The sequence below is a fragment of the Thunnus albacares genome, chromosome 24 (genome assembly GCF_914725855.1).
Source record: "Thunnus albacares chromosome 24, fThuAlb1.1, whole genome shotgun sequence".
NCBI classification, from domain to species: domain Eukaryota; kingdom Metazoa; phylum Chordata; class Actinopteri; order Scombriformes; family Scombridae; genus Thunnus; species Thunnus albacares.
The window spans coordinates 16873360-16887510 of NC_058129.1; the positions used below are offsets into that span (position 1 = coordinate 16873360).

The 14151-nt window shown below is 38.3% G+C and overlaps 1 protein-coding gene and 1 long non-coding RNA gene across 2 annotated transcripts in view; one reads left to right on the top strand and one right to left on the bottom strand.

Moving 5' to 3' along the window:
* LOC122976773 (NACHT, LRR and PYD domains-containing protein 12-like) overlaps positions 1 to 14151 on the bottom strand; it is a 197501-nt gene that overhangs the window by 10751 nt on the left and 172599 nt on the right. Inside the window, exon 14 of the mRNA XM_044345438.1 lies at positions 9208 to 9384. Within this exon, the coding sequence (XP_044201373.1) occupies positions 9208 to 9384 (177 nt within the window). The remainder of the gene's footprint in view (positions 1 to 9207; positions 9385 to 14151) is intronic.
* On the top strand, positions 5609 to 7980 carry LOC122976787. The gene is made up of 2 exons (XR_006401050.1): positions 5609 to 6645; positions 6911 to 7980. It is a non-coding gene; the product is annotated as an uncharacterized LOC122976787 (long non-coding RNA).

Sequence of the window (14151 nt, forward strand, 5' to 3'; positions counted from 1 at the left end):
AGAGAAAATCAAGAGAAGTTGGTTGGGTATATTCCAAGAAAAAATAAAAAAAGTCTTTACTGCTTCTGCTGCAACCTGTTCTCACAAAAAAACTAATCAGTCATTGATTTAATGACTGGAAAAATTGCAGTGAAATACTCAAAACCCACGAGAACAGTCCAGGGATCTCATTTGTTGAGTAAGCAGGAACGGTCTATAAAAACAAACTTGATGGGACAATGTGCGCACCTGCACCTAAACTCTTACCCATGCATAGGAACATTTTAGAGACAGGGGAAATCGACGACACAGAATTGAAGTGAATTGAAGGCAGATTGTATAATAATCCTCTCACACATTTCATTTCACTTAATATCAAACATCAATTATAGATCCACATTATCAGAAACACTCAAACCAGCAGTGTTATCTGTACTTTGGCTTGTAGTGAGCCAAAACTTCCATAAACATCTTTCTATAAAGCAACTCAGATCTTAAAGTCTGCCCAACATTTCATCAGTGCTGCCTCACCCGGAGCACAAAGGAGAGAGTCAGTTGTGGAGCAGCAGCAGCTGAAATGAATGATGTCAGGATGTGGCAGGTGGCAGGATTCTGCAAAGTCTGGGTTGCCTTTCTCCAATATTAGCTAAGCATGAAAATACTGATTGATTTTCACCTTAGCCACGTTAACTTACTGATGAAATGAACATCATTGGTTGTAGAAATCCAAGATGACATCAAATAACTTCAACAAACGGAACTAAAACATATTTACAGGACAGAGCGTTAATAGATTTTTAATATTTGGTTATACTGTGCATATATCACCAAGTATGAGTTCCCATGTAGTTTATATGTGTAAAATGGCTACAGTAAACACGGCTGTATTGTCAAGCACAGAGACACTGGAGACACAGCGGTGGCTGCCACACACACTCTGCCTTCTCCAGTCACCTCACCGGCTCATCTTCACCACCTGTGCTCACTGTGTCAATTAGAGAAATACCTGTATGCTGGATTTTGGAGTAAATATAAACTAATATAGTGTTTATTGTATTTTACATATTGAGTGAGTGGTGTAAAAACTACTTATACTGGTTAAGTGGGAGCTGGCCCACTGCAGGGTGTGTTAAACATTTAACCAGAGATGTCTGACTTAACAATCCACAGGAATGTTTATTGAGGTTGTATATGGTTGTTTTGGGTTACACACATAATTTCAATACGTGTGAAAACGGGGAGATAAAAGGTTAAATGTCTGTTCATGCCTGTTGCGGTCCTTCCTCTGCTGCTGCTGAGCACAAGTGACAAGAGAGGCTCCGATACACTGACTCTCAACACTGATTGGCCAGGCGTCTAAAGACAGAGAGAGTGATTGGTGCGGCGAAAGAAACACATGTACATGAATATTCATGAAGGCTTTTGCATCGACCGTTTATGGTTGAATGTGGGCGTGTAGAGGGCGGGATATGACGCTGATCCATGAGCGCACATTTCCAGGTGGACTGTGATTTATAAAGGGAAATATACGTGCATTCGTGTGTACGCATGGTTTTATAAATCTGATTATTTTTGGGTGCACGCCATTTTCGGCTTTTGTGTGCACGTACAATTTTAGTGTGGATCCTACACACTGTTTTATAAATGAAACCCCAGAACATTGTGGGCACATGACATCATGGAAGGAGTCATCTATCCAGTGTAATCTATCAATAACCAAGTGCCAGCGTCTTGGATGTTACTAACAGGTAAAGGTAGTTAATAATAGTGATATTTAACAATTGATTCATTCTTTGAAATGTGATTTGTTTGTTTGAAAAGCAATTGTAATTTATAAAAATATATATTTTCATCTTGAAACCATTGTGGTGTCTGATGTTTGTTGTCCATATTTTTACTGTAGAATGAGCGGGTGTGTCATGGACTCATGGTTTGGGCTCTTTGTGTTTTTTCTTCTTTTGGTTTTCTGTGTTACACTTGTGTTGTCCAGTCTTTTTGCTCATTCATGTTATTTGAGTTGTATCTTTGAAAGACTGTATTAGATTATTGGTTAGCTTGTAGTGCTGTGTACCTAGGTTGATTTATTCAGAGACACTTTGATTTATGCTGGCTTGTTATTGAGAGCTGTTGTGTTTTCTGGGTTTTACTTTGCTCTGTGTTTCTCTTGTGTGTTCCTTCACTCCTGTTTTCATGTGCTCCTCCTCTCACCTGGCCTGCAGTAGCCTCATCGGTCCTGCCCTGCTCCTAGTGTCTTCCCCAGCCTATCAGCTGCCAGCCTGCCCTTGTATTGTGCCACCTGTTCCTTGTTGTCTGATTACTTCAGTTTGTATTGAAGTTCAGTTTTCAGTTCAGTCTTTGTCGAGTCGTCTGTTCAGTTAGCTTTCTGGTCTCTGCATTTGGGTCCACCTGCTCCTCAATGTATGACAGGGTGGTGATGAGGCAGTACTGGTGGGGTAATGTGGTTTGGGGGGGGGGGCACCAAATCCTGATCTCTCCTAGGGCACCAACATGTCTAGAGCCGGCCCTGCTTTCAGATTTATTAAAGGAAAGCTTTTACATTTTCAGAGTGAGTGAAGAAATCAGGAGAGAGGAGACAGAAGTGAGGAAGAATTGCAGGATGTAATTTAATGGTGTTGAAAGAAAAACAAGGAGAAAGTAAAGAAGTGATTGAAAAGGAAGAAGGTGCAACTGATTCAAGATTTAAAGAAACAGTTGAAGGAGTAAAGAGAAACACACAGAGGCAGCCCAGGCGTCAGGTGATGGAGAGACATGAACACATTCAAAGCAGGAGGCAGAAAAAACTGTTAAGGTCTGACTTCCACCTGTATCTAGATGAATTACTGTTCTGTAAATATGTTTAAAGGCACAATCTGTTATCCAAACTAAAGGACATCCTAACAAACAAAAGTCAAAGCACAAGATTCAAACCTGCTATAAAAGGACTTACAGATGTTTTAACACAGGTACTAACACTACACAACAACTCTGTTAACATGATGTTTTCTTCAGCTGTTAGAAGGTCGTTGACCTCAGTAACTGTTGTAAACACAGCACTAAAACTGACACTTTCACTTATTAGGAAACAAAATGCTGATTCATCTGATTCATTTATAAGTCAAACTGTTGTCTTGATTTGGCTTTAAGTTGAAACAAATTAATTCCCCATCAGTCACTTTTGTTATGTTGTTCTATTACAAACATTGATCTATATTAAGGACCATATAGAGGCTGAGAATCCAGATTTGTTTTTCAGATAGAGACTGATTGGTCCATCTATCATCCATAAGGCCGACGTTTATTTATGTGTTGTAAATAAATACTGTTAATATTTAAAAATTAGGTTAATAAATATTGTCAATATTTGTTTAATATTTATTTACCTATTTTTTGTGCACTTGTTTCATTTCAGCTCAGTGTAGAGAAATACAGCGATACAGACAACCGCCTTACTGCGTATCTATGACGACACTGTCGACACCGTGTATCCGTATCTGTGACACGCCTGCTCCGTAACATAACTAGTAGTTTCAGGAGGCCTACCACCCCCCCTGAAAACAATCCTAGTAGAAACACTGTCAATCATTATTATTAAACATCAGAAGGATGATCAATAATTAATCTATAGAGCTCATATTGAAACAGACTTTACAAAGTGCTTCACAATTCAGGATCAAATGAAAAGATCATTAACAGGGAAGTAATGGCTTGAATAAAATTCATAAATTGAATCATTTATATGTTGACACTGTTTGGATGCTTTCAACTGTTTGTTCGTCTGATTTCTACGTTCACAAACAAAATGAAAAAGTAAATTATTGTCATTTTTACTCTGACAAGTGACTTTTGTGGATGTATAACAGTTAAAAAAGACACTTTAATAATTCTTATTTACAATTTGTGTTTGTGAATTTTATCTCAATGAGGAATTTTTATTCATGAATGTTTCCTGTGGAAATGACCTTGCTGCACATCGTCCCTTCTGTCCCTCACAGAGCTGTTTTGCATTGCTGAGGGTAAGTTGTGTGGAAAAATGCTGCTGCGATATTTTATCGTTTTCTATGGAAATTGAACCGTTTATGTTGTAACATTGAATGCATATTGTTTACTGTTAATACTATTACTTTAACTAGCTGTTTCATGTTGTTTTGACTGTTAATATGAGTTTTGTAGATGCTTTTGTTTAACTTTCTTGGTGCCATTTGTATTACAGCAGGCTGCCCTGCGTCATGTAGTCAACATAGCGCTGCAGAGATTTTAGCATCTATTTCCTGGTGTAAATTCTGTTATTTTGCATGTTTAGGAGCAGATGTGCAGGAGAGACCAGAAGGTGATTCATGTGTGTTACATTGTCTTCTGCAGGAGCAAATAAAGGCTGGAAACCAATCCTTTGAGTCGTCTGGTTACATGTCCTTACCACATCTGTCACACATGGACAAGTGAAAGATAAATTTACTTGTCTGAAGGACAAGTGCCTCAAAAAGTTAATGTGGAGCCCTGCATGCGCACCTGTCACCTGCTGTTTTGGTTCATGTATGTGCAGCAGTGCAACGTGTAAAAGGGCTGAGTGAATATAGATCAACTGGTGTGGTGATTAATAAATACTCTCTCAGCCAGTCACATCACTGGTCTCATAGCTGTGAAACACTTGTGCCAATCACAGTTAAACCTGATAACGACAGCTCAACAAACGGAAAGCTTTTCTTTAGGAAATGTCTGGATGGTTCAGAGCGTCACGACATGAACACACATCACCACAAATCTGCAGCCAAAGACAGATGGAGCAGTTTTTTCATCACTTAATATAATAATGATAGAAATTTTAAAGAAGTATTTGGTGAAGCTGTTTATATGATTATAGCCCATCAGACGCATCAGATGCTATTTCAGCAATAATTATAGCCTAATGTATCTCACCTCGTACACGGTCACATAGTTTAGTAATTAATATTCCACAACAGCGTTTGCATCGTAATGTGTCTCAAGGATAAAACATGAGACGCTACTTTGGCTAAAAAGAAAGTCATAGAAGAGGCTGATGAGCCCCGCTAACCCGACGTCTCCTTCATAAAAAAGCAGAATATCGAGTTATAACCGACCAGTCTGATTCACTGTAAATGATTGCAGTAAATTTACAGCAGGACTTCAACAGTACTAACCTGTTATTTTTAAATATAGCACTTTACTGTTAATACAAAAGAAAATCTGTTAAATTACACTCCATTTACTGTTTTTTAACAGAATCATAATGTATTTGCATTTTAATGCTAATTGAGAGTCGAAAGTATGAAATAACGGTATAATTCAGTATTTTTTGCATTTTGGGAAGAACCATTTCACCTGAACTGCACATGTGAAGCTAGATCTGTTCTTTTCTTCATCTATATCTTACTAATTATTTGGTGAGCAGCAATTTTACTCATAAAATGTTCTATTAAAGCATAATGCAAAACTCTTGTAAAGACATATTCTCATCTCCTTTGTTATAGGAATGCACTGCTGTTTTTTAAATTCAACTTCTCTTAGTTGCAGTACTATTGGTTGGTCAATACATAAAGAATTTCTTTGAAAAAAACCATAAATGACATTTTTGAAAGAAACAACAAACTGCTGAATGTAATGGTTCACATGGTTTACTTTCTGAATCCAAAATGATGCAAAAGTCAACTAGTGTTTTTGAATATTATCTGAAGAAACACATGGTTTAGAGAAATTAGCACAACTGACGATATCTGTTTTTTCAAGTGGACTCTTCACATGGTGCTACACATGTTGCTGTCTGTGTGACCACGGCAGGAAATCAAAAGCTCCTCTGACTGTACCGTGGTTGTATTAGCATCAAAAAACCACAGCTGTTCTTCTTTCTGCCACAAGCCAAACAAGATGCACAAATTTATATCACAATAACTATTCTGTAACCATTAAAACTTCACATCTCTGCATGTTACTGTGCTACTATTGTTATTGGGGGCAGTTGAAATGAGAGGCAGCAACTGTTAGATAAATATTGATTCAGGGTATAAACGGACAGAATATTCATTTTGGATTTAAATAAAGTTTCTCAAGCAGTACTACACATGGCAAAATACTTTTTCACCGCTCAACACAATTCATTTCAAACATGGACCAAAAATCCATGAATTTGACAGGAAAATTCTTCTAAGTTTCAGGTGAAACGGCAGGAAGCTGTATTCAGCGCTGGATGGTCGGCCTTGAGGGCCACATCATATGTGAGGGGATCCAGCCCACCTTCCTGACGGGGCTCGCTGCATTATTTTACACCTTCTACACCTTTAATCTCCGATCCCAAGAAGAGGCAGCATGCACACTCCAATCCATCCAAAGGTTACATACTTTCAGTAAAACCTGTATTTTTCTTATCTTTTCCATAACGTGCTGTTGCACATCGATACATTTGCTGCATTTTATTGTGTTGTTTATCTGAGTGAGTTACACAACTTGATTTTCACACAGTGTCTGAAGAATCATTATCATTTTTCACTCACTTTGTTGGAATAAACCCTGAGAGAGGCACCAAGACTGGACGGGACAAAGTCTTATCAAAGAAAACTGGCAAAGTCACCAACAAAAACAAAACAACAGTCGATCCACATGAATCCACTCTGCTGAGGAAACTCATGGACTTCAAGTGGGACTTCATTTAAGATGGTGAGATTACTCAATCCCATTACTGGCTTCTATTGATCAAAACACCAGCTGGTCTCATTCATCTAATTCTTTCTCCCCCTCAATCACACACACTCACACACACACACACACACACACACATACATAGGCATACACACACACACACACACACACACACACATACATAGGCATACACACACACACACACACACACACACACACACACACACACACACACACACACACACACACACAAACACACACACAAACACACACACACACACAGTCAGAGGGCTACCAAGGCTGGACTGGGAGAACTGGTGTCTTTGACTGGGCCATAAGTCATTAACTAACTCACTCCCCTGCCATCGCCCAATACTTGGACTTCTGCACTTAACCGTGTTCCTTGTTAGAGCCTGACATACAGTTCATATTTGGACATGATGTAACATGTCTGCTGCTGTTCATTATATTTTCATTTATATTTCAACTGTTTTTGACAGACAGCATTATATTGACAAAACATCTTTTATTTATGTAATCTTCATCTTTTTATTTGTACCACTGATACGCCTTAAGGCTGGACAATATCTCCAGTATATTCAGATGTTACATGATATAGAGCCAGATATTATCTGAGAGTTTGCTTGTAATTCTGTGATGTAGCTCAGTTGTCTGTAACTGTTGCTGCTCCACAAAGCAAGGTTAGTAAGTTTACCACATGACTTTAAAAATGGTAAAACTGCTGAAATTTGCTTTGTTATCATGAACTTGAATTGTCAATCATAATTGAATCATATCCAAATAGCTCATTCAAATGTTGCTTTACAGATTCAAAACACTATCATGATGATGTCATCTTTTCACACCTATCTGCCTAACTTTCTAATCCTGCTTTGTGGAACAGTCCTCTGGTTAAAAGCTGCTTAACAGCAAATGATGCAGTTTTATTCAACTGAACTCTTCTGTTCTGGTCACCTACTTTGGTTTTCTAAACACTGTTTCATATTTTGAAATATATTGTTAGTCAAAAAAGGTGATACTGTATAGTTGATCATGTCAATATTTCTGAGCCTAAGTGCCTTGTACTACTATTTCCATCAAAAAGCCAAAGACAGTTTGAGAGAGAACGCTCTGTTTCAGCTTTTTGTTTAACATGCAATTGTTCTGCATGTGAACTTTCCAACTTTATATTCAAATAAAAAGTCAAGTGCAATAAGAAGCTGTGTTTGTTTCTCTTACATTGTAATTACATGATTGAAATATCAGTGATTTAGCTCTGTTCTTCATTCCTAAAGAACATTTTGTTCTGGTTTGCATTATGTGCTTGTAGCCAGCTTTGGACAGAGATTTTATGAAGAATGACAACCAGGTCTATTAAAACCTTTTTCTTAACAAAAGTGTCTTTAATTGTATGTATTGTGACTATTCCTATGTGTTTAACCTGCTAAGTCAGTATTCATTTAGGTTAAAAATAAGTTTATTAAAATGTCTGTAAAAAAATACAAACTAAATAGTTCAATCAAACAAATCTGTCAACTGTAAGATACTGTAAAAGAAAAAAAACAGTTCTAATAATAAAGCAATGAAAAACCAGATCATACTGTATTTTTCATTAACAGCACGAAACCGTAAACTTTAGTAACAGTAAAAAAATGTTAATTTTACAGTAACTTAATGGCAACCCTGCTGCCAGTTGTTGAATGTTTTTACAGGAAGTTTTAACTGTGAGTGTGTGTAGAGGTGTGTGTGTTTCTACTATAGCAGCCTGGTGTCATCAGGAGATTTAATGAAGGTAAACACAGTGAACGGTGGTGCGTAACGGCACTGCGCTCTGGCGCAGCACTTCTCAGAGGCTGCAGATTTATCAACATATCAGTCCTGCTGACTTCAGATGCTGCAGGGATTTAATGAAGTGAAGGAGAAGCTTTTCATACAGTATAAACAGCTGTGGACAACAGATACCGTAACAATCACCCACATTCATTTATACATCACTGCACACTGATTTACTGACTTTCCTGCTTTAACCACATTAAACCTTATTTTCTGTGCACATGTTGGTTGGAGAGTGTTTAACTGAAATAAATGATTTATATTTGAAGCATTAATCTGTTGTTGCAGCACGTCTGCATCCAGTAGACTATTTAGTATGAAACACAGGCGCCTGATACTGTATCAGTAGCCTATGTGACGCTCACAAAAACAAAGGGATTTTATGAGGATGACGTATGACTGCAGCGTTCTACTATAGTCATACGTCATTGTTCAGTTTTAACAACAGCTGACATTTTTGATCTTTCAGCACAAAATGAAGTTATTTGTCCACAAATATTTGGTGAACATTGTGGCTAATCAACATGGTCAGAAAATGACTCAGAAAAATATGAAATATCTCAAAAATGCCAAAATACACTGGAGGGAGGCTTTAAACAGTATTTAAATGTTTGAAAACAACATTTGAATGTGTAAATCTGAAGGAGATTTTACCTCATAAAAATCATCCTTATGTCTGCAGTTTAGTGTCACCACAACTTTCACATCATATTAATCTCAGCACAGAAGTAAGAAATGGTGTCTGACCTCAGAGTCTCCAGTCTACAGTGTGGACTCTCCAGAAAATCAAACTGCAGATTCCTTTCTGAACTGTCCCGACTGTAGTTGTCACTCAGATTCAGCTCTCTCAGATGGGAGGGGTTGGACTTCAGAGCTGAGAGCAGAGAAGCACAGCTGATCTCTGACAACCTGCAGCTCTTCAATCTGAATAAAGAAGAAATCATGTAGCGTTAGAAGCAGATTACATGGGTGCAAGAGCTCCGTCTACAGACGGATTTCCATCAAAAGTGAATTATTTGTTCCATCATAGTCTGTTTATTTTTACCACTAACACAAAAAAGATTTTACTCTGCCACCACATTTCTGCTTTTTTCACTTTGTAAACGATTAAACGGCGAGGGAAAGAGACGTTGGTTGTTCCAGACATCAACACTTGTTCCAGCTTCCTGCGGTTGTTTATGCATCGATTTAAACGTCTGTTTCCCCCAAAATAATCAAAGGTATGGCAGTTTTATTGGCTCATTCTTGTAAACTCAGCTGCTGGCTGAGACAAAGCAGCCTCTCCTCTCTACCAGCGGTACCTGCAGCAGTCAATCACATCAGCAGCAGAGAGAGGAGGAGGAGGAGGACAGGAGGAAGGACTGATACTGACTGATGTCTGTCTTCTTCTTTCTTTCTAAACTTCACTCAGTATTTTCATGTCAGGAATATTATTTATTTTATTGACATGTTACATTTGTTTCCAGAGATATTATTGAGTTTATAAAGTGACTTTGCTGTTGTAAACATGACTGTTGCAGCTGGGCGGCTGTGGCTCAGGAGGTAGGGTCAGGAGCGGGTCGTCCACTAACTGGAAGATTGGCGGTTCGATTCCCGGCTCCTCCAGTCCGCATGTCGATGTGTCCTTGGGCAAGATACTTAAACCCAAATTGCTCCTGATGGCTGTGCCATCAGTGCATGAATGTGTGTGAATTATTAGATTTCCTGTGATGGGCAGGTTGGGACCTTGCATGGTAGCCCCTGTTAGATATTCACATTTTATTACATAATGAAAAGGTCCAAACCTTCAGATACACAAGAAAGAAAACAGAGAAAAGAGGAGGAGGAAAAGAAAGTCCAATATAGAGGTATGTCGTCTAATGTTAACATAGCTAGCTAAGTAGCAATAAAGCTAATGCTAGATAATGATGCTACGATAGCTGCTGGACTCACATATCGTTACAGATTGAAGGATATGAGACTGAATGACAAGCCAGTAGCGAGCTATCTGGATAACTGCTCCTTCCTACAACGTAAGGCTTTGTGCTGAAATTTCACTGACCAATATCAGTGATAATGGCTAACGCTATATCCATAAAAACATAGATTTCTGCACTGGGTTGCACCAACTATGTGTAAGCTGGCATGAGCCACTTGGCATCGTAGCACATTGTAGTAAACTGGATCAATAGTGAAATATCATATCAATAAATTAGGTCTCTACTGGATTACTGTCTTGCTAAATGGCAGCAATTAGAGTTATGTTGTAACTTATCTCCGTGGTCAAAGCTTTTATTTTAGTGATGCATAAATCACAACTTAGTAATAATAATTTACGTTATAACTAAGTTTGAACTGACACACAGCTGGTGCAACAGGCTGCAGCAGTTGTTTGTCTACTCTGCAGCTACATGTTTTTGCTTGTAACAGGCTGATATCTACTCTATAACTGTCCAGATGCACTCAGGAAATATCTGCAGAAGCCTCCAGCTGCTGGAGAAGTTACATCTGATCTCCCATCTACACCACTCTCTGAAGCAGGTCAGTTCAGCCACTTATTTGTGGTCTCTGTGTAACTGATAATACACTGCTATGTTGTCTTTATTATTATTATTATTATTATTATTATTATTATTATTATTATTATTGTTGTTATTTGAATGTCACAGTTACACCTTGTTAATTTCAAGTCAAATATCAATATTATCTTTTATTAAATGGTTTCTTACATACTTGTGTTATCATGGTAACACTAGCACAATAAAATATATTGAATCATAAATATAATTTCTATATTATAAAGGGAACATAGCTAACTTAAATACTAATCAATATTAGACTGCAACCATCTATATTTATTCAAGTTGTCTACAGGACACATTAAAGCTAGAATAACTTATTCCATCTAAAATAATTTAAACTTGGATTCTTCACCTTTTTTCACTCATGTAATTGAACAGTACTGGTCAACCGTTATCTATAATTTATGCTTCAGATGTGTTTATTGTCTGATGTGTTGTCATTTATGAATCATTGTGTGTCCTTACTAAAGGATTAATAACTATATTTACATGTATGTTTAGATTTACCTGCAGGTGAAGCAACAACAGACACAACAGACACTTCTACTACTCTACAGCCTGCAGACACCATCAACTGGAACAGATCCTGAAGTATGTGAGTCCATCAAGGCAGCAGCTATAGATCCTGCTGACTGGCAGCCCTGTCTGATATGGTGAGGAGAGAGATAGTCAGCAGAGGCCATATCAGCTAAAATAAGACTCTACATTTACAAAATGAGAGGATGGGAGAAGTTCCCATCACCACCACTTCTACAGAAAATAAGTGAATGGAGAGAAAATCAAGAGAAGTTGGTTGGGTATATTCCAAGAAAAAATTTTAAAAAGTCTTTACTGCTTCTGCTGCAACCTGTTCTCACAAAAAAACTACAAACTAATCAGTAATTGATTTAATGACTGGAAAAATTGCAGTGAAATACTCAAAACCCACGAGAACAGTCCAAGGATCTCATTTGTTGAGTAAGCAGGAACGGGGCCTGAAAGAGGCGTACGCCACTTCCCAAGCAAAAGTTGTGATCTATAAAAACAAACTTGATGGGACAATGTGCGCACCTGCACCTAAACTCTTACCCATGCGTAGGAACATTTTAGAGACAGGGGAAATCCACGACGCAGAATTGAAGTGAATTGAAGGCAGATTGTATAATAATCCTCTCACACATTTCATTTCACTTAATATCAAACATCAATTATAGATCCACATGATCAGAAACACTCAAACCAGCAGTGTTATCTGTACTTTGGCTTGTAGTGAGCCAAAACTTCCATAAACATCTTTCTATAAAGCAACTCAGATCTTAAAGTCTGCCCAACATTTCATCAGTGCTGCCTCACCCGGAGCACAAAGGAGAGAGTCAGTTGTGGAGCAGCAGCAGCTGAAATGAATGATGTCAGGATGTGGCAGGTGGCAGGATTCTGCAAAGTCTGGCTTGCCTTTCTCCAATATTAGCTAAGCATGAAAATACTGATTGATTTTCACCTTAGCCACGTTAACTTACTGATGAAATGATCATCATTGATTGTAGAAATCCAAGATGACATCAAATAACTTCAACAAACGGAACTAAAACATATTTACAGGACAGAGCGTTAATAGATTTTTAATATTTGGTTATACTGTGCATATATCACCAAGTATGAGTTCCCATGTAGTTTATATGTGTAAAATGGCTACAGTAAACACGGCTGTATTGTCAAGCACAGAGACACTGGAGACACAGCGGTGGCTGCCACACACACTCTGCCTTCTCCAGTCACCTCACCGGCTCATCTTCACCACCTGTGCTCACTGTGTCAATTAGAGAAATACCTGTATGCTGGATTTTGGAGTAAATATAAACTAATATAGTGTTTATTGTATTTTACATATTGAGTGAGTGGTGTAAAAACTACTTATACTGGTTAAGTGGGAGCTGGCCCACTGCAGGGTGTGTTAAACATTTAACCAAAGATGTCTGACTTAACAATCCACAGGAATGTTTATTGAGGTTGTATATGGTTGTTTTGGGTTACACACATAATTTCAACATGTCTGAAAACGGGGAAATAAAAGGTTAAATGTCTGTTCATGCCTGTTGCGGTCCTTCCTCTGCTGCTGCTGAGCACAAGTGACAAGAGAGGCTCCGATACACTGACTCTCAACACTGATTGGCCAGGCGTCTAAAGACAGAGAGAGTGATTGGTGCGGCGAAAGAAACACATGTACATGAATATTCATGAAGGCTTTTGCATCGACCGTTTATGGTTGAATGTGGGCGTGTAGAGGGCGGGATATGACACTGATCCATGAGCGCACATTTCCAGGTGGACTGTGATTTATAAAGGGAAATATACGTGCATTCGTGTGTACGCATGGTTTTATAAATCTGATTATTTTTGGGTGCACGCCATTTTCGGCTTTTGTGCGCACGTACAATTTTAGTATGGATCCTACACACTGTTTTATAAATGAAACCCCAGAACATTGTGGGCACATGACATCATGGAAGGAGTCATCTATCCAGTGTAATCTATCAATAACCAAGTGCCAGCGTCTTGGATGTTACTAACAGGTAAAGGTAGTTAATAATAGTGATATTTAACAATTGATTCATTCTTTGAAACGTGATTTGCTTGTTTGAAAAGTAATTGTAATTTATAAAAATATATATTTTCATCTTGAAACCATTGTGGTGTCTGATGTTTGTTGTCCATATTTTTACTGTAGAATGAGCGGGTGTGTCATGGACTCATGGTTTGGGCTCTTTGTGTTTTTTCTTCTTTTGGTTTTCTGTGTTACACTTGTGTTGTCCAGTCTTTTTGCTCATTCATGTTATTTGAGTTGTATCTTTGAAAGACTGTATTAGATTATTGGTTAGCTTGTAGTGCTGTGTACCAAGGTTGATTTATTCAGAGACACTTTGATTTATGCTGGCTTGTTATTGAGTGCTGTTGTGTTTTCTGGGTTTTACTTTGCTCTGTGTTTCTCTTGTGTGTTCCTTCACTCCTCCTGTTTTCATGTGCTCCTCCTCTCACCTGCCCTGCAGTAGCCTCGTCGGTCCTGCCCTGCTCCTAGTGTCTTCCCCAGCCTATCAGCTGCCAGCCTGCCCTTGTATTGTGCCACCTGTTCCTTGTTGTCTGATTACTTCAGTTT